The sequence below is a fragment of the Urocitellus parryii genome, chromosome 1, assembly GCF_045843805.1.
Source record: "Urocitellus parryii isolate mUroPar1 chromosome 1, mUroPar1.hap1, whole genome shotgun sequence".
NCBI lineage: Eukaryota > Metazoa > Chordata > Mammalia > Rodentia > Sciuridae > Urocitellus > Urocitellus parryii.
The window spans coordinates 199786776-199808595 of record NC_135531.1 but is presented as its reverse complement, the minus strand read 5'-3'; the positions used below and the strand labels follow the sequence as shown (position 1 = coordinate 199808595).

The 21820-nt window shown below is 35.6% G+C and overlaps 1 protein-coding gene across 3 annotated transcripts in view; it reads left to right on the top strand.

Moving 5' to 3' along the window:
• Nucleotides 1-21820, top strand: part of Qtman (queuosine-tRNA mannosyltransferase) — a 361215-nt gene that overhangs the window by 311635 nt on the left and 27760 nt on the right. For all 3 annotated transcript variants that reach the window (XM_077802465.1, XM_077802464.1, XM_026389045.2), the window contains one exon: nt 20954-21063. In XM_077802465.1, coding sequence (XP_077658591.1) covers nt 20954-21063 — 110 coding nt within the window. The remainder of the gene's footprint in view (nt 1-20953; nt 21064-21820) is intronic.

The following is a 21820-nucleotide window of genomic DNA, read 5'->3' as shown; positions in this document are numbered from 1 at the left end:
TACAGCCTCTCCAAATTGCCTCTCCAACTTGCCTCTCCAGCCCACTGATTATTTTATTTTGTTTTGTTTATGCCTTTTGGGGGGGGGGTAATGGAGAGTGTTGAGAAAGACCTACTTGGTGGTGTTCTTCAAAACTATTCTTTAGGCCTCAGTCTTCGAGTTTCAATATAGAAATCAAGAATTAATTTCTTCTCCTTGCATGTCTATTTAATAAACTTACCTTAAGGGCATGAACTATATACTATCCTGACTTTCATTGCTGAGGGTAGCAGAGGAAAGATTTGCAAAGTAGGAAGTACCAGGAGAGGAAGCATGTTAAACAAATTGATTAATACTTCAAATATTATCCTTTTACACATGTGTATCAATATGGCTTCTTTTGAGACTCCTGCCTCAGAGAGCTCCCGGATTATTGCAGTACAACATAATAAATGAAAACCCAAAAGAGGAAGCAACTAATTCTGCCAGGAAATGTTAGGCAATGCTTCACTGAAGAAGTGAGGATAATTGAAAAAGAGATTCCAATAGACACGTTATTCCTAATTCCTGAGCCACATATGTTACAAGAGAAAGCAGTGAAATAATGCAAATGTGAACCTGTGTTCAGGGAGTTCAAAAAGGGCTTGACCAAAACTGGAAGGAGTGCTATCTTCATGGTTCTGTGTGTAACATGAAGTCAAGGTGAACAGTGGCATAAATGGTTCCTGGTATCAGTGACTTCTTGATATCCTATACAGATATCCCATATATCTCATTATGTTTAGCAGATTTTCAACCTGAATTCTAGAAACTTTGGTTTCCTCTCATGCTCAGGACTGCTCCTCTGGGTCTCCTCTCGTCTCAGGACTACTCCTCTGGATCTCAGGAATGCTAAATGTTAGACCACCTTGAAAGCTTAACTGTTGTAGACCAAATCCTTATTTTGAATATGCCAGCCTCCAGCAGTTGTGAAATGTGTACAGTTTTTCTGTGGCAGGCTCTGCCTACTCACCCTCCTCCTGGTTTGAACCTTGTTGTCTTTCCCCAGGTGCCCAAACCTTTTTTTGTTTGATATTTCATCCAATTTTTACCCTCCTTATATATTCTTCACATTCCAAAAATCTTTCTTGACCATCCTCTTTAAGCATCTCAACTTACCTTCTCTTCAAGATCTATTTCAATACATTAATCACAAAAGAGTACAAGATGCGCACACCCTGATACTTTTAGATTACATCACACTAAAGTATAAATCCTTGCTAATATCTTAATGTGTTATTTCCCCAGGGATTTTTACATTTTAAAAGAGGTTTCTTTTTTTACCTACTGTTACAAAATGAAACTCAAAAAGGGAAATTTCACTTATTCATCTAACCATATTACATCATGTTTAGTATAAAACAACTGAACAAAGTACCTCACTAAAACTTCACTCCAAGGACAGTGCAGAAAGGCTCCAACCTTGAGAATTTCAGTCATTTTTAAAGTAATAAATGAAACTTGGTGGACAATGGATTTTCTTTCTTTTCTCTAAAATTATAGTACAGAAGAGACCACCTTTCTCTTGACTCTAAAGTTTATGGTCCTTGTGGATGGAGTCTCCCATTAAGCATACTTGGACCCCTGTACCTTGTACAAAGCCTGTATGGCCTACAGAATGTTCAGTCCCTCATCAGATGGATTCCTGACTTTAGACAAAGATATGCTTGTCCCGAGGCCAAAAAACTCTAGGTAAACAGATTTTGCTGTTGTTCTGAATTTTTATACTTAAAATAATACACTGTAAAAATAATACCAATTAAATGGACCCTAGAACCATAAACAATTGTTCCAGATCATTTTGAAAACCAAGTGGGTCTCCCTGGCGTTCTTTCTAAATGTAAATGATATTCAAGTAAAGGAAAAAAACCTTTAAGACCTCTGCTTCGTGGATTTTATTGGGGGAACCTGGTTTACAGAGGAAAGCATTCAGTCAGAGGCATTTATTATATATCTGTCCAGTAATGCAACAAAGACATTAAGCTACTAATTTCTTCCTTTAATTTAAATGGTTAAAATTATGTCTTGTTTAACACTTCACAAATCTAAAATGTACTCATATATATACTAACTTAAGTTTAAGTAACTATCAACATATTGAAAGTATAAAAAAGTAGCAAACTTGGAATGAGTGTAAAGAAACTGTATAAGAAAAAAAAGGAAAAAAATAATCTCTTAATTCTGTTCCTCAAATGCATACTTCTTTCTGGAATATGCATGGATTTTTTCATAATAGATGTAGTATTATAAATTAATATACAATAATATTAAAACTTTGAGTGAAGGTTCTTATTTAGAAAATATGCTATAGATTCCATTTTTAAGAAAAATAACTATTTCCATGAAATCTAAGAACAAAGTAACATTTTCTAAAACCTTTTAAGTGCTTACCTTATTCTAAAATGTTATATGGGAAATTTAATTACCAGTGCCACTCTAAGTTTCATAAACATGAATGTATTATGTATTTAGGAAATAAAAGGGTTTTTTGTGCCACCCAATGTACTTGTTTAATCCTCCCAGAGAAGATTATTATCAGACATATTCCTTGTGGCAAAAACAGCTACTCTGACTGATCCCCTACTTAGCACTTCATTCCCTTCTTCTCCAGGTTGAACCAAGCTCTGGGAAACTCTCAGCACCAGCAACCCACAGACCTGTCCATGTTTACTAAGGAGATATTTGTGGCCTCATGCTCAGTAACTTTCATGCTGGAGAACCTCTTTCTGCCAGTTCCCTCTGAACATCCAAGAAGGACATCTATCCTTCTTCCACTTTGACCTATACACTTTTTCAGTATTCACTATGTTTAGCAGCTTTTCTATCTTCGTTATCATTTTAGGGATTTTGATTTCTTTCTGTTCTGAAAAATAATGTTTGCACTTGGATTTCTGTTCCTCCTTTCTGCTTTTGGATAACCCCCCAGGGTGAGAAATGAAAATTTACTCCCCTAATTCCAGCTGTAAATCCCAGGAAGGAATGATGAGGCTCTGAATTGTCTCAGAAACAAAATATACATTTAGTTGATAATTAGCACTTGGCATAAGGATTGATCATTGATGTGAAGGTGGCTGGGTTGATTGTGGCTTGGGTGACTGAACTTGAAGTTTCATTTCATAAGATTATAATACAGTCCTCAAAAGAAAACTTCAGTGATGGACTTGGGTACCTTTATACACAAATACAAATTTTACTTTAAATCATATCTGTAACTCCATTTTATAAATAATAACTGCCATTTATTGAGTACTGAGTATGTTATTTGCATTTGTGACAAAGTTGATATGTGATGTTGTTATTGCAGTAGTCAGAATCTCTTACTCTTTCATACAAATAATGAGTCTACCTTTGGAACCTAATGTGATCAGCTCTTCATATCTTTAGTATGTAACAAAACACGGAGGTAACAATACTTGAGGCTGCACTTTTTTCTTTCATACCATAAAAGGGACTAAGTAGCATAATACAGATTTGTTTCATTTGAGAAATGTAGAAAAGATGAGATATATTATTAATGCTAGTTATACAATGAAAAAATGCAACATATGTAGCAACAAGAACATATCACTTTGAGCAGGTCTTCAGTGAACAGACATTCCATATTGTATTCATCTTTTCCATAGTCACTGCCATGATAATCGGGTGTGCTTAGCAGTCACTGATGAGTAAGGGGTCTGGCTCTTCCTTGAGGTCTCTGTGAAAGCCAGGAAACACACCAGTTTCAGTTGGGTCCAGAAACAGGCTTCATAAAGAAAATTTATAGAGCTGTAGCACTTTTCTCCTTTTTGGAGGGATTTTTTATTAATCACTCTGTCCATTTCTACTTTTTTAATTTTATACTAATTTGTTATATATGACAGAAGAATGCATTACAATTAATATTACACATATAGAACACAATTTTTCATATCTCTGGTTGTACACAAACTATTCACTATATTCACACAATTTGTGTCTTTATACATGTACTTAGAGTAATGATGTCCATCTCATTCCACCCTCATTTCTAGCCCCATGCCCCCTCCCTTTCCCTTTCACCTCTTTTCCCTATCTAGGGTTCATTTAATCTTCCCATGCTCCCCTCCTCCCCTCCCAACCCCACTATAAATCAGCCTCCTCATATCCAAGAAAACATTAGGCATTTGGTATTGTGGGATTGGCTAACTTTACTTAGCTGTATATTCTCCAGCTCCATCCATTTAACTGTAAATGCCATGATTTTATTCTCTTTTATTGATGAGTGATATTTCATTGTATGTATGTATATATATATATATTATATATATACATATATATACATATATATATATGTATATATATATATAAAATCCATATTTTCTTTATTCATCTGCTGAAGGTCATCTAGGTTGGTTTCACAGTTTAGCTATTGTGAAATATGCTGCAATAAACATTGATGTGGCTGTGCCCCTGTAGTATGCTGTTTTTAAATCCTTTAGGTATAGACCAAGGAGTGGGATAGCTGGGTCAAAAGGTGGTTCCATTCCCAGTTTTCCAAGGAATCTTCATACTGCTTTCCATATTGGCTGCACCATTTTGCAGTCCCACTAGCAATGTATAGGTCTGCCTTTTCCCCCACATCCTCGCCAACACTTATTGTTGTTTGTGATCTTAATAGCTGCCATCATGACTGGAGTGAGATGAAATCTTAGAGTAATTTTGATTTGCATTTCTCTAATTGCTAGAGATGTTTAACCTTTTTTTCATATATTTGTTGGTTGATTGTATATCATCTTCTTCTGAGAAGTATCTGTTCCATTCCTTGACCCTTTTATTGATTAGGTTATCTGTGTTTTTGCTGTTTACCTTTTTGAGTTCTTTGTATACCCCAGAGATTAGTGCTTTATCTGATGTTCACATGGTAAAAATTTGCTTCCAAGCTGTAGGCTCTCCATTCACCTCACTGATTTTTTTTTCTGAAAAGAAGTTTATAGTTTGAATCCCTCCATTTATTAATTCTTGCAGTATAGCAGTCTTATTAAGGAAGTAGCGGCCTGATCTGATGTGATGGATATTCGCATCTACTTTTTCTTCTATTAGGTGCAGGGTCTTGGTCCTTGATCTACTTTGAGTTGAGTTTTGTGCATGGTGTGAGATAGGGGTTTAATTTCATTTTGTTTTATATGGATTTCTAGTTTTCCTGGCACCATTTGTCAAAGAGGCTATCTTTTCTCCAATGTATATTTTTGGCACCTTTGTTTAATATAACTGTAATTATGTGGGTTAGTCTCTGTGTCCTCTATTCTGTACCATTGGTCTACCAGTCTATTTTGGTGCCAATGCCATGTTGTTTTTGTTACTCTTGCTTTGTAGTATAGTTTAAGGTCTGGTATCAAAATGTCACTTGCTTCACTCTTCTTGCTAAGGATTGCTTTAGCTATTCTGGGCCTCTTATTTTTCCAGATGAATTTCATGACTGCTTTTTCTATGTCTATGAGGAATGTCATTAGGATTTTGATTGGAATTGCATGAAATCTGTATAATGCTTTTGGTAGTATAGTAATTTTGACAATATTAATTCTGCCTATCCAAGAACAAGGGAGCTCTTTCCATCTTTTAAGGTCTTTATTTATTAGTGTTCTGTAGTTTCTCTTATAGAGGTCTTCTCTTTCCTTAGGTTGATTCCCAAGTTGTTTGTTTGTTTTGTTTTGTTTTGTTTTTTGAGGGTAGTTTTCCTCATTTCCCTTTCAGAGAATTTGTCACTGATATACAGGAATGCCTTTGATTTATGGGTGTTGATTTTGTATCCTGCTACTTTGCTGAATTCATTTACTAGTTCTACAAGTTTTCTGGTGGAATTCTTTGTGTCTTCTAGGTATACAATCATATGCGGCAGCAAATAGTGCTAATTTGAGTTCTGATCTCTTAATTTTTTTCATCTGTCTAATTATTCTGGCCAGTGCTTCAAGAGCTATGTTAAATAGAAGTGGTGAAAGAGCACATCCCTATCTTGTTCCAGTTTTTAGAGGGAATGCTTTTAATTTTTCTCCATTTAGAATGATGTTTGCCTGGGGCTTAGCTAAGGTAGCTTTTACAATGTTGAGATATGTTCCTATTATCGCTAGTTTTTCTAGAGTTTTGAGCATGAATGGTGCTGTATATTGTCGAATGCTTTTTCTGCATCTATTGAGATGATCATGTGGTTCTTATCTTTAAGTCAGTTGATGTGATGAATTACATTTATTGATTTCCATATGTTGAACCAACATTACATCTCTGGGATGAACCCCACTTGATCATGGTGTAATATCTTTTTGATATGTTTTTGTATTCAATTTGCCAGAATTTTATTGAGAATTTTTGCATGTATGTTCATTAGAGATATTGGTCTGAAGTTTTCTTTTTCTTTTTTTTTTTTTTTTTTTTTTGATGTGTCTTTGCCTGGTGTTGGAATCAGAGTGATATCGGACTTACAGAATGAGTTTGGAAGTACTCCCTCTTTTTCTATTTCCTGAAATAAATTGAAGAGTATTGGTATTAGTTTTTCTTTAAAGGTCTTATAGAACTTGCCTGTGTATCTATCTGTTCCTGTGCTTTTTTTGGTTGGTAGGCTTCTGATGGCGTCTTCTATTTCATCGCTTGAAATTGATCTGTTTAAATTGTGTTTATCATCCTGATTCAATTTGGGCAAATCATATGACTCTAGGAATTTGTCAATGCCATCAATATTTTCTTTTATTGGAGTATAAGTTTTCAAGATAATTTCTAATTATCTTCTGTATTTCTGTAGTGTCTGTTGTGATATTTCCTTTTTCATCATGTATGTTAGTAATTTGAGTTTTCTCTCTCCTTCTCTTCATTAGCATGGCTAAGGGTTTGTCAATTTTATTTATTTTTTCAAAGAACCAACTTTTTGTTTTGTCAATTTTTCCAATTGCTTCTTTTGTTTCAATTTCATTGATTTCAGCTCTGATTTTAATTATTTCCTGTCTTCTACTGCTTTTGGTGTTGATTTGTTCTTATTTTTCTAGGGCTTTGAGATGTAATGTTAAAGTCATTTATGTGTTGACTTTTTCTTCTTTTAAGGAATTAATTCCATGCAATGAACTTTCCTCTTAGTACTGCCTTCACAGAGTCCCAGAGATTTTGATACATTATATCTGTGTTCTCATTCACCTCTAAGAATTTTGTAATCTCCTCCTTGATGTCTGATCATTCAGTAGCATATTATTTAGTCTCCAGATGTTGGAGTAGCTTTTATTTTTTATTTTATTATTGATTTCTAATTTCATTCCATTATGATCTGATAGAATGCAGGGTAGTATCTCTACTTCTTTATATTTTCTGAGTTGCTTGTGACATAATATGTGGTCTATTTTAGAGAATGATCGATGTGCTTCTGAGAAGAAAGTATATTCATTCATTGAAGGATGAAATATTCTAAATATGTCAGTTATGTCTAAGTTATTGATTGTATTATTGAGTTCTATAGTTTCTTTGTTCAGATTTGTTTGGATGATCTATCCAGTGGTGAAAGAAGTGTGTTAAAGTCACCCATAATTATTATGTTGTGGTCTATTTGACACTTGAACTTGAGAAGAGTTTGTTTGATGAACGGAGGCACTCCATTGTTTGGGGCATATACATTTATTATTGTTATGTCATGTTGATAAATGGTTCCCCTAAACATGAAAGATGAAATATCCTTCTTTGTCCCTTTTGATTAACTTTGACTTGAAGTCTACTTTATTTGATATGAATATGGAAACCCCTGCTTGCTTCAGCAGTCCATATAAGTGGTGTGATTTTTCCCAACCTTTCACCTTCAGTCTGTGGATGTCTTTTTCTATGAGATGTGTCTTGGTAGACAGCATATTGTTGGGTCTTTTTTTTTTTTTAATCAGTTCTGCCAGTTTATGACTTTTGATTGGTAAGTTTAGGCCATTAACATTGATTTGTATTCCCAGCCATTTTTAATTTTGGTATTTCACTCGACTTGGTTTCTCCTTGGATTAGTTTTTCCTTTAGTGTAATACCTCCCTTTGCTGATTTTCATTGTTGTTTTTCAGTTCTTCTTTAGAGAATATTTTGCTGTGGATGTTCTGTAGTGCTGGCTTTCAAGTTATAAATTCTTTTAACTTTTGTTTATCATGGGATGTTTTTATTTCATCATCAAATCTAAAGCTTAATTTTGCTGGATATAAGATTCTTGGTTGGCATCTATTTTCTTTCAGAGTTTGATGTATGTTGTTCCAGGATCTTCTAGCTTTCTGGGTCTGAGTTGAAAAATCTGCACATAATCTAATTGGTTTCCCCCTATATGTAATCTGATTCCTTTCTCTCATGCCTTTTAATATTCTCTCCTTATTCTGTATGTTAGGAATTTTCATTATAATGTGCCTTGGTGTGGATCTGTTGTGATTTTGTATATTTGGCATCTTGTAAGCCTCTTGAATTTGGTTTTTCAATTCATTCTTCATGTTTGGAAAATTTTCTGATATTATTTCATTGACTAGATTGCTCATTTCTTTGGTTTGGAACCCTATGCCTTCCTCTATCCCAATAACTCTTAAATTTGTTCTTTATGCTATCCCATATTTCTTGAATGTTCTGCTTATGGTTTCTTACATTTTCACTGTGTGGTCTACATTCTTTTCAAGATTGTATATATATATATATATATATATATATATATATATATATATATATATTTGTCTTCATTGTCTGAGGTCCTGTCTTCCAAGTGATCTAATCTGTTGGTGATGCTTTCAATTGAACTTTTAATTTGGTTATTTCTTTCATTTCAAGGATTTCTATTTGGGTTTGTTGTTGTTATTGTTGTTGTTTAAGAACCTGTGTCTCCCTATTGAAGTAATCTTTTGCTTCCTGTATTTGTTTATGTAGCTCTTTGTCAAAATGATTTTGCTGCCTGTATTTGCTCTCTTATATCATCCTTTAATTCTCAGAAGATTTTAATCATGTACATCCTGAACTCCTTCTCTGTAATTTCTTCTGCTGTGTTAGCCATGGATTCTAATAATATGGTATCTTGATTTGTTTGGGGTCACTTTCTTCCCTTGTCTTTTCATATTGCTTGTGTGACTTCCCTTTTAGCACTGAGGATCTGAGGTGTTATGGGTTTTACCCTATAGGTTTATAGTGCCCTTGTAGGTTTACAATACCTCTCCTTTGAGGTAAAGGACAATATTAACAGATCCCAATATAAACAATATACACTCTGAAAACAAATGTTTGCTATTAAGACATTTTCAGTTTGGTCACAATGTACAGAAATGGTGAATTCAATTATTATGTACAAAGTACTCTGTAGGTTTGTAAAAGGGTTTATAGTTTCTGATGGTGGACAAAGAACTGGGGGTAAGGGATGGGATGACATGTTGAGGAGGTAGGAGGTGAGGATATAGAGTTATTATATTTTAGGAAGTGTGAAAGAAATCTGGCCAGCCAGAGTTCCAAACTTGGAATTGCCCCCACTGAAGATGTGATGAAGGTGACCCAAGATGGAGGCTTCTGCTTTCAGCGATGGAGTGTTGGGTTGGGTGGGAGGAACCAGGTGATGGTGTTGGATGATGAGTTCAGATATAAGCTCTGTGGTATGCAGTGTGTGTCTGTTGGCTATCTTCAGAGCCTGTGTGAAGTTCTCAGGTGCAGGCAGGCTACTGTGCATACGGGACTATCTCCTCTGCTGCAGAGTCCCAAGATGGCAGCAACCGGGGGAGCCCCATGCTGGTGGACGTGGGTCCACACATTGATAGTGGCAGCCAGAGTTTCTGGATATAGGAAGCTGCCAAGTGTCCTGTGTGAGAGTAGCATCTGTGATTTCTGCTCAGGTGGGTGGCCGAAAGTTCTGCACGGGTGCTGATGCCAGTGGTCCCGCTCAGTACCTGGTAGTTCTGCGTGACACTGATGCTGGCAAGGTGGCCGTGTTTCCTGCAAGGGAGCAGGAATATCACTCACAGATAAGCAGTATTCTCACAACTTGTGTCCTAGGTCACGGAGCGACACAGAATGCTGCCTCCCTCTGACCAGTCATCTTGGATCCTCTCCATTTCTATTTTAACATTCCTTAAATCAGAAACAAGTTTTTGAGTGGGTTTTTCTCTTCAAATTAAAATTCTTTCCCATATGATTGAAGGACTTGACAAAATGTCCACAGCTGAACATGAAAACCTGTTATTAAGAATTGAAATCCATTTTGATGAAAGGCACTAATAATTCCAGACCATGTTTAATTCTACATTTAAAAAAAAATCCTTCATGTCATTCCATAGTTCTTTCCTACCATACTTTAAAAAATATAACTGGCTTTATTCAGCCAGGGTGAAACCATCATTCATTCATTCATTTTAAGTCATATTTTGAGGGCCTTTCGACCCATGGAGTCAAAGGTTTCTCTGACGTGTAAGGTTTTCAGTCTAATTATGAGAGGACAGCATACAAGTAAATATGAAATAATGTAAAAGGACACATTCATGAAATCATCAGAAGTAAATGAATGTTAGTGCAGGAGTGAGTCAGAGTGAGATGGAATTTCTCAGGGATGACTACAAGTAACAATAAATTTAAAGGAAGGGAAGGAGGTAATGGACAAGGATGGCAGAGAGGAGGGGAGTGTATTCCAACACAAGAATTGTGGGCTCAAAAAGCAAGGGCAGAAAATATGAGAGATTAGGAATTATGGAAATGCTTGAATGTTGGATGGGGCAACTTAATTTCAATGTTTTCTGGTTACTTTACATTTTCAGAGAAGGAATAGATAAGGAATATTATGTTGGAGAGAATACCATTAGTACACCCAGGCCCTGGGTTTGATCCCCAGCTCCACCACCCTCCCCTCCCCCCCCAAAAAAAATAGAGAGAAAGAAAAATATTATAATCACAATATCAAAATAAATTGACATAGGAGAGACTTAGGTTCAATCATGCTCCCAATGTTTGGGGTAGTAACAGCAAACTATAAAAATGGAGATGAGCAAGCATGCCTCAAATTAGTTGTAAAAGAATCATTGACCAGATATTGGTATGACAAGTTTGGAATCAACTTTCTTATATTCAAACATGAGATTCTGGAGTGTTTGGGAGAGTAATGACATGTTGATTCTAGAGAGTTTGATTCTTAGTCCTTTTTGATGGGGTGACAGTTTAGTTTTTTAAGGATTATAGATGAGTTGTCATTGCAAAAGCCAAGTGATCACCCTTTATATTCCTCTTATATATAAGGAGTAAAATACTTATTTATGGTAGGGGGATAAAATATTAGATTTATAGGGAAGTGATCTAAGTTTAGAGTCAATTCAACTTAATAACTCTTTGACTATATGTCAGGCATTGGAATAAATGGGGCTACTATAAGTGTATACAAAATCATGATCTTTGCCCTTGTGGAATGTACAACAAAGGAGTGAATAAGACAAACGTTGAAAGTAGGTTAGTTCCAAGAGTAAGATGAACATGATAGAAACGGAGAAAAGGGACCTTGGTAAGTAGATTTGGAATGCCTACATTTGCATAATAGGAGGCAAAGCAGGAATTCTGCAAATGAAAAATTCAAATGTTATAAGGAGAACCAGATGTCCACTTTAGTATAGCTTGAAGCAACAAAAAATTGTGAACAATTTTAAATGTCCAATAGTAGAAGAATTACTTTTTATAAAATTTGAACTATTATGTAACCGTTTTAAAAAGGGATATCTATGCAGTCATGTAGACATGTCTATTATGTGTGTAGCAAAAATGCAAAGTGCAGAATGACTGATATTTATCTTATATTCATAAAATAAAGAAAGTATATGTAAAAATAATTTACAAATATGTACATTTGCATGTTCTTGGAAAGCAATCTGGAAGCTTACTTAGCAAACAGCTGATTGTGGGGGTTACATATGAGGGGTGGGATCAAGACACTGGGGACGGGGCTTTGCAGTGCTTACTTCATGTTGTAAGGGCAGTTCTCGGGAAAGCTTGCAAGCAGTTTTGAATGTATCCCCTATATAGAGTCATATTTAAATCCAAAAGAAAACCTAAATGATGCAGTCACCACATTCAGTAAGGAAAAACTTTATTACAGAAAGTGGAAAGACATAGGAATGAGTTGGGGAAGGAAAAAGTTTAGTTCCATAGAGCATCCCAAGTCTGAGAGTAAGTAATTACATACATTGTAATGTTATAAAATTATGTGGGATGGTGACTGCTGCTTAAATAACATCCCTTGGGTGGAGCAGGCCAATTCATCTTAATTAAGATACTTCATGCCCTACCAATTTGGTCTATGGGCTTCCTGATCAGAGTTGCAGAGAAAGAGTACTCACTGGCAAGTTTGACAGCTAAATAAAAATGACTGTGTGCAAGATCCAGGGAGAGTGGAGATAAGAGAAACAACCTGGGGAACCTAAGCTTTTAGCAGTGGGGACATTTTGAAAGAAATAATGTGAGACCTATTGAGCAGAAAGATTTGTCGGATATGGTTTCCTCTGGGTAACCTTCAGGATGGAATGAATGGGGAGATGTAATTGGCGAAAAGGTCACTTAGGTTATGGTTGCGAGACAATATTTGGAAATCAAGCAAGGGTCATTTCTAAGAAAGCAGAGTCTGATTGTTGGTGTCAGGATAAGAGAGAACACACTAAGCATGAGACTTGCTGTAGCATTGCTACAGCACTTTCATCTAGAAGGAGCAACAAAGTTGTACGGAAACCCAGGAAGTAGAGAAAGAGAGACATAGCTAATGTTCTATGGTGAAATGATTTGTGAAGTCACCTATAAACTGTAAAATGTTAAAACCTTTCTTGTCAATAATTATTGCCAGGATAAAGAATGTTATGATTTAAGATATTAGGTGTCCCCCTAAAGCTCATGTGTGGGACAATGCAAGAAATTTTAGTGAAATGACTGGGTTATGAGAGCTTTAACCTAATTAGTACGTTAATTCCCTGCTAGGGATTAACTGATAGGGTGTGCCTGGAAGAGGTGGATCCTTGGAGCCTGCCTTTGGGGTTTATATTTTGTTTGTAGTAAGGAGAAGTATGTCTCTCTCTCTGCTTCTTAGTTCTGTGTCCAGAGCTGCTTTCTTACACCACCATGTTCTGCCTCACTGTGGGCCCAGAGCTACCAAGTCAGCCATCCAGGGACTGAGACCTGTGAAACCATGAGCCTCAAAATAAACTTTTCCTCCTCTGAAATTGTTCTTTTCAGTTATTTTGATCACAGTAGTGAAAAAGCTGACTAAAACAAAGAGATAATGTGATGATACTGAATACATAAAGAAAGAATTATGTTGTAGGAGTAGGATCACAGGCTTTAGGATAGAAGTTAACTGTAAGAACACAGATCTATCAAAATGAGGCCAGGAACAAGACCCAGAACACTAATAGATATTTGATTTTCAATGACAGCTATCTCCCCCTTTGCTATTAAAAGGAGAAATGAGAATATGAACATGTAGGAATCATAAAACCCTGATATGCACAAATTAGAATTTTGTTTTTCTGTGACTTAATTTTTGCATGATGGCCCATTTCAATTCGGTGATAGAAGTCTCAAGAAGTTCAAGATTCTCTGTCTTCCATTTTTCTGCTCCCCATTTCTTATCAACCAGGGCACTACTAAAGGATCCTTTGCTTCTCTTGGTTTGCCAGCAGCTCTGTGATCCTTCCATGGCATTCATAGAAACCTTGCTTTCCCTCTTAAGTCAACCATGGCTCCGGAATAATCTGTCAAAGCCTCCCCATTCACTCTCTGGGGTCTTGGTTCTCTCCAGGATTCTAACCCACAGCCCCTAGTCCAGGGTCTCGAACTTTCGGGGCTCTGTTCCCCTCTACCCTTCTCCATCAATCCTTGTGTCTTCTGTCTAGAGGTGGAGCAGCAACACGGTGTGAAAGGATGTATGTTACACTTACGTGGCATTTGTTTACATGCTAGGACCTATTTGAAGTCCTCACAATTTCTACAAGGATTTTAGCTTCTGTCAACACCCAGACTTCCCCTTTTTTGTGATGGAGATTGGGGAGCTTCTCTCCCTGGCCCAAGCCATTCCTGAAGAAAAGAACATGAAACTCCTTAGCATCTTGAATTTTTATTAAAATCTCTAGGAAGAGTTATTGTTAAAAAGATTAAAAATACCAAACCTGGCAAGGATATAGAGAAAAAGGAGCTAGTGCACCCTGTTGGTGGGTATGTCAATTAGTACAGCCATTATGGAAGACAGTACAGAGATTGTTCAAAACAATTAAAAATAAAATTTCCATATGATCCAGCAATTCCACTACTGGGTGCATATCCAAAGGAAATTAAATCAATATTTCAAATATACATCTGCACTCAACATATCTTCACAATTGCCAAGATATGGAATCAACCTAAGTATCCATCTGCTGATGAATGGATGAAGAAAATATGGTACACATGTACAATGGAATACTATTCAGCCATAAAAATAAAGAAGTCTTACCATTTGCATCAATGCAAATGAAACTTGGGATCATAAAATTAAGTGAAAGGATGCATGTTACATAAGACAGGCAGAGAAAGACAAGTATCTATGACTCACTCATGTGGAATATGAAAAATTTGATCTCATAGAAGTCGAGAGTGGGATTGTGATAGCAGAGAAGAAAAGGGGGAATGGGGAAAGATTGATCAAGGGGTTCTACCTTACAGTTAGATATGAGTAAGAAGATCTACTGCAATATCGTACAGTAGGGTAACTGTGGGTAACAGTTATGTACTGTATATCTCAAAAAATTAGACAAAAGGATTTTGAATGTTTTCACCATGAAAGAAAGATAGATGTTTGTACAGATAGATGTGTATAGCCTAATTTAAACACTACCTAATGTATACATTTATTTTTGGCATATCACCTAATTTCCGATTAATATGTATGACTGGTATGGTTTTATGTATCAGTTAAAAATTAAAATCAAATAAATAGGTAAACAAAATACCACAAATTCAAAACGTGGAGAACTATATGAGAGTGTCTTATATATTTTTATGGTGCCAGACATTTTATTCATTCCTCAGACTTTTCAAATGTGGGTGTTGTCATCCCACTTAACAGATGAAGGAACTGAGGCTACATGGGGTGATGTAGTATACGTGCTGGTCATACTGAGCATACTGCTAATCAGTGTCTGGGCCACTTCTCTCTGAACTGTACCTCTCACTCCCTCTGAAATGAAGGCTAAAGGGCAGAATGTAGGATAAACCATATTCAGAGAAAGCTGCTGGGAGTAGTTTTGGTCCAGACCACCTATAAGTACATGATGATAGGACGGTTTTAAGAACTTTAAAGAATAAAAATATTAAGTAAATAATTTTTATTGGAAAATGTAGAGATAAAGAGAAGTACTAGTAATAGCTGAGAGAAAGAATAAGCAGGAGTAGAAAAGGAAGTTGATAAATTGGTGGCTGAGACAATTGACTGCATTATATTTGAAGCAGCATGACATATCATTTGAGCAACAAAGACAGCACATTTGAAAAGAAACTAATCAGACATGTAGAGGTGAGTGAAGAGTTTATGTTCCTAAAAAGCAAAGTCAGTGATCATGATAGCCCATGTAGGATGGTAAATTAAAGCCTTGTATTTTTTAGTATGGGACATGTTACTGAATTTGTAAGTGAAATGGGATTTTTGAAATGAAGCAGTAAAGACAGAGATTAGCAGAGTATCAGAAAAATGAAGTTTGAAACTATAGTGTTGGAGGAATCATAGTTCTATAATGCTTGCCCTCTCTTGTCCAATGAGTTTGAACCCTGTGTAATAATAAACTGAAGAATGTCCATGATTTAATTAACCAGAAATGAATCCATGGGCAAAAGGTAGTAGCTCTCTTTTTCCTCATTATGTACAGGAAGAATAAAATGAAAAATCAGAGACTGTAGAGAAGGAAACATATGGCTTTGTAGTGATATGATTTCAGATGCAGACTTGTCCTACTCTGTGTGACCTTAGATGGAGGAATAGTTATATTTGTATGACCACTTGAGAAGCTCAAGTGAGATTATGATCGGGTGCTCAGCACGGGATTTGGAACATAACAGGAACTCTATAGATGTGACTTGTCTTTCCAACACCTTCATTTACTCAACAGATATTTATAAAGCAGCTAACTTGTTCCACAGATGTTTAGGTCAGGGTAAGCTACGTTATGCTGCAAAAATGAACATATCCCATATCTCATCCCAAATATCAGTTGCTTAAACACATGCATCATCTCCCACCTTCTTCATCTGTTGCATGTTTAGGGCAGCTCTCCAATATGGCAATCCAGTCTGCTTCACTCTTTTGACCTCACCATCTTAACACAAGATTTTCCATAGTGGAAAACGAGTATCCAGAACTGCTATTGGATGTTTTCAGTTGACAGTGATGCATGTCAATCAACTAGCAATCCATTAGTCACAACTAGTTCTTTAGCTGGGTCCCACTCTAAGGGGGTGAATAGAGAGTCTTCTGTGTGCCCAGATACAAAGAACTAGATTTTGATGAGCAAAAGTCATCTGGGTGACTACTCAACTGGGCACTGGGTGCTTAATGGTTAACAAGACAGGTATGTTTTATCCTTCCTCCGTGGAGCTCTCAGCACAGAGAGCATGCTCCTGGGAACGCTAATATCTGTGAAGAGCCAGGTTTCTACCCAAGCCAGGCAAGGAACTAGATCAAAGAGATTGCATTCAATATGTATAAAGTTATGTGGGAAAATAGGAAAGGATAACAGTTTAGGATAAGTGACAAGTATGGAGAACTTAGAAATCCTCAATAAATATTTACTGAACGAATGTTAAGTGAGGAATAAGAAGAAATTTAGCTCTTAGAAACGAAATAGGAAAGGCAACAGAGAGAGAGACAGATATAGGAAGAAAAAACACATGGAAACAGTTTATGCTTTTCAAATGTTCTGAATAATATTTGGGAATAAAAGCTGTTCTTGCTGTATCTGCTGCTTCCAGTAAGCCTGAAATATTTCCGTGCTGGTCTCTTCTGCCATGGTGGGGGTGCTGAGCAAAGAATTCCCAGCCAGACTGTTTCATTCTTACCTAGTCAAGAGTTTGGAGATTGTTGGGAAGCTTGGACCCTGACCCATCTGGTTGAATGTTCTGTGATAAGTCAAGTTTGCTAGATTGGCAGTTGTCAAATATGGAGGGGTCAAAGGAACAGAGAGATGATGCTACTGTGAATACTGAAAATGTAATAGAGTTAAGCAAAAAGCCTATGAATACAATCTAATGGTATGATATTAGAGAGGAAAGATTTCTTTAAAACCTCAAAAGTGATTAAAGTACGAAATTTTTATTAAAGAAAAAAAAATGGAAAAAAGAAACATTTATAACAATTCCTAGAGATAAACCCTTTTTAACATTTTGGCCTACTTAATCCCAAACTTCTCTAGGCATACTTAACAAAGGCAGATCATATAGTACATGCTACTTTGTCATCTCTCTTAGTTGAAAGTGTTTTTTGAATATTTTTCCATGTCAAAAAAGGTACTTCTGGCCAGGCACAGTGGCACACACCTGTAATCCCAGTGGCTCAGGAGGCTGAGGCAAGAGGATTGTGAGTTCAAAGCCAACCTCAGCAAGCAATTTAGCAAAGCCCTAAGCAACTCAGCATGACCCTGTCTCTAAATAAAGTATAAAAAAGGGCTGGGGATGTGGCTCAGTGGTTAAATACTGAGTTCAATCCTTAGTACCAAATACATACTTCTGCAACATTTTTTGCAATACTATTTTTAATGACTGCATGGTATTTGTATCATGTATGTGTGTCTCTCTCTTTCTCTCCGTGTGTGTGTGTGTGTGTGTATACTCCATTAGATTGTGTAGAGATAGTTGCTATTATTAACAATCCTATTATGAACACTCTACCTGAATTTCTATTCATACCTTTGCTTTGTAGGCTAACTTTTCTAAATGATAATTATTGTGGCAATAGTTATGCACACTTTAAGGCTCATAATGTACATTACCAAATTGTCCTCTAAAAGATAGTTTCAAATTTCATTCCTACCAGGAGTGGATAAGAACAGAAGTGTTTAGGAGCCCATAAATCTACAAGTGGGGTTCTAGAGATTTAGGTGTGTTGTTAAATGTATATTTAATATTAACAGCTATTAGCAAAAAAGGGCACTCAATATTATCTTTAAATCCTGTCTTATTTAATGCTTTCACTAAAATTATATGTATGAGAATCTCACATTAGATTTCTTAGAAAGGGACTTAGGACAGATTCACATATTCTGCTCAATGGACAGGGGTAAGATCTATGGATGGGCACTGAGGTAAGATCTATGGATGTTCCACTAGATATCTAGAATGAGTAGCCTGCTGGATAATATACATTGAGTTCTGTCACTGAGTATCATCCATGCTGTGGCTAATGTTTGTGCACATCTTTAATGATTGAATATTAAGCAATTTCCCACTTCTAAAAAAAAGCCAAGAAATTTTCAACTAAATTGACTATGTTAAACTTAAAGAGATACAGATAAAATAATGACGTGTGTGCTTATAATATGCCATCTACTAATTTGATATAAATAGACTCTGAAACACATATTATGGTTTTTAGAACTATTGCCCTTATATTTCAGGAAGTAGTTTTGGTCCGACTCCCCTCCCATGCATTCTTGACATCAGAGTGGTGGTGCTACCTTTTCAGGCAACTGGTTTGTTTCCACCACCTGTCATTTGGAATTCAATCTAAGTGGTTTGGATACAGGACCTTGTGAAACCATCTGATGCCATCACTAGAAATCTTTTCCCCAGCTATAAAAACTTGTTTACTGCTCATGATCTCTAGTAACCACTTACTCTGTTGCTTTTTTTAGTGATCTTTAAAATACTTGTTTTCCAGAGCTTAGAATTGTTAGGTCATATCTCCCAAAATAATTACTATCTATCTCAATATTAAATTTCTTTACTTCCACTTACCAGTCCTATCAATTGCAAGACAGCTAAAACCATTCTAAACTCATGAGTTGATGATATTTCAATCTAATGCATATTCCCCAAATAGTACTCTGTTCAAACAAAGTAATGGAGAGTGTGTGATATTATGAGAGACTTTATAAGGACTTTAGAATAAAATGCCTCTTTTTCTGAGGGATCATTTTGGGGAAGAAAAGGCTCTCACCTTATATTCAGCCATATATTATGGTTTAAACAAAAGGGGATTCACACAAATCTCTTTTGTGTTCTTATGCAAAGTGACTATTGAATATGAAAGCTTTGGGCCATTTGTAAGAAATAACTAAAGCATACAGCTGGATTGTAATGCATTTATCTTGTAGAGAAACATTGAAAATGGAGGACCATAAAGCCTGCTTCTTTGAAAATACTTACACTGGAATCTTAAGAACTACAGCCTCCACCGGTTAAACCTCCTCCCAACCCCAGACTGCTTCTACTTTTTTTGTTAATACACACACACAAAGACACACCACAGTAGGAAATATTTATAATATTTTGATGGTCTCTTGGGGATCCCTAGCCAAAATTTTTAGAACTCAAAATGAAAAATTTAGATAACTGAGTGGCTAGATTTCCCTACAGTGTTACTCCGTCTTTAAGATACATTATGCTATATTGTTTCCGTTCTTTCATCTAAGTATTTCCAAGAGAATCAGACTAGAAGAACATTTTACAGAGAAGGTGGCAGCTATTTGATTGATATAGTCGAAGATAGCATATGGTGTATTCTTTCCTCTCAAACTGTTCTGAGTCTTTGTTCTTGCCCATAGCAGTAGTATATATGAGAACTATCCAAAAACTTCCCAATGGTACATGTATGTAATGCACATCATCTTAAAAAGCAATGAACATTTTGCCATTGCATTCTTTATTATTTGAAGTAAATCAAACTGAGAGACATAGAGCTTAAAATAAATCGTTAAAGAACTCTAATTCTATAAGATCTTAAAATTTTGTAAGATTATAAATGCCATTTTAAAATGTTAATTAGAAGATGCATTTGTTTTAATTCATGATACTGAAAATATTGACTGAATTGTGAATTAACACATTTAGGGGTACAGATGTCATTTTTTCATGAGATTTCCTGAATGATGTAATTTTCATATTTCATATAGCAGTTTGATCAATTTACAGATTTATTTTACATAATTAGTTGGTAAATGAGAAATTCAATTGCTGATATATAACTATTTTTCTGTAATATAAAAAGAAGTTAAAATTCTGAATTATAAATAAAAAACAAATATTTTGAAGACATCTGGTCTACATCTGTCCAAAATAAGATAATTTAAAACAGTGTAATTAAATGCAAGAAATACAGAAATATTCACACCTTAGAATGTTAAAAAAAAAACTCCATTTTAATGTGATTTTTTTTCCAACTGGAGTTTTTTATTATTATTATTTCAGTGTACTTTCACTTCTCATTCTGTCTTTAGAAAGAAAACTAAAAAACTAAAAATAATCTGTGTTTTTCAAAGTTTCTATTAAATGGAGGTATTATTTTTATTAGTACTCTTTTATATGTTGATTAGCTTTAATTCCTAATGTAATATTCAGCAGACAGTCTCAGACCTGTCCCCTTTTGCTGTATTTATGACTCTTCATTCAGTTATTTAAATATTGAGATGACTAAAGGAGTATGTAAGCTCACCCTAAATTGTGTGTTCCTTGTGGGCACAAAGGGGCTCAGGAAGTGTGGGAGAAAGGCATTCAGACCTGTGAAAATGAAAAGCACTTCTGATACATCCTCATGATCCAAAAAGAATCATCCTTTGAAGATTGGTCTTTCCTTTAAAAAAGAAAATCTGTGTTAAATGGAAAATATATCATTTTGGGAATAAGAAAAATACTATGTACTTTCTGTTGTCTAACCTTAGCCATAGGTTCTGAAAAGAATTGGCCCTGTGAGAAGGGCAACCACTTTTACTAATACATACCATAAGATAACAAAAGTTATGTTTTGTGTGTTTATTTTCAGGGAGCATGACAAAAATCCAAAGAGTTTTTTTAAGGTATTAATGCATCTAAAGGACTTAGGACTCAATTTCCATATCTCTGTCCTTGGAGAAACCTTTACGGACGTCCCAGGTATTTCTTTTGAATTTTTCTAATGTATTTTTATAGATATCTAAGCTCTACAACTAGGTATTAATTTCCATGTTTTCCTTTGTTAGAATAATCAAGATGAGCACTGTTAACCAAAAGATTATACGATGGCATTAAAGTCTGATTCAATTAAAAAAATACTTAAGTAAGCATTCTTTGATTTAAGTTGAGAACATGAAGTCATCTCTTTTATCAAATATAGTTTATACAATGCATCTTGATGTAAATAAAATATATTGCTTTAGGCATCTTAACACTTAAGGAAAGCAAGAATTTGTAATTGGATATGCAGCCTCTCACCCCTGAGGTCACTGGTTTGAATCCTGCTCACATTGGTAATGACTGGAATACATTACCATCTGTTAGGTGGCCTGCATAAAGCATTTTGGTATCTAACTCATAATGTGGAAAAGACTACAGTCCATATCATGGTTGTTGTTGGTTCATTCTTTTTTTTTTTTTTTATTGAACTTGAGAAAGACAAAAGTTGGAAACAGTTATCAGCAGTTCCTCTCATTCTTAAAGCTACATGGAGCCCTTTCAGATCCATTTCCTTGTCTCTGTGTTCTCATTGGTCATGGATGGGTCAGTAAAGTGGGCATTCTGACACGTCTTCACAAGCACCTGTGTTTGTGTTCTTAAAGGTTTGTGTGCTGAGCATTGTTTGACAGGCTAATATACAAACAACAAAAGTTCACAAATGACCTTATCCAAAAGTGACCCTTGCTATGATGTATTA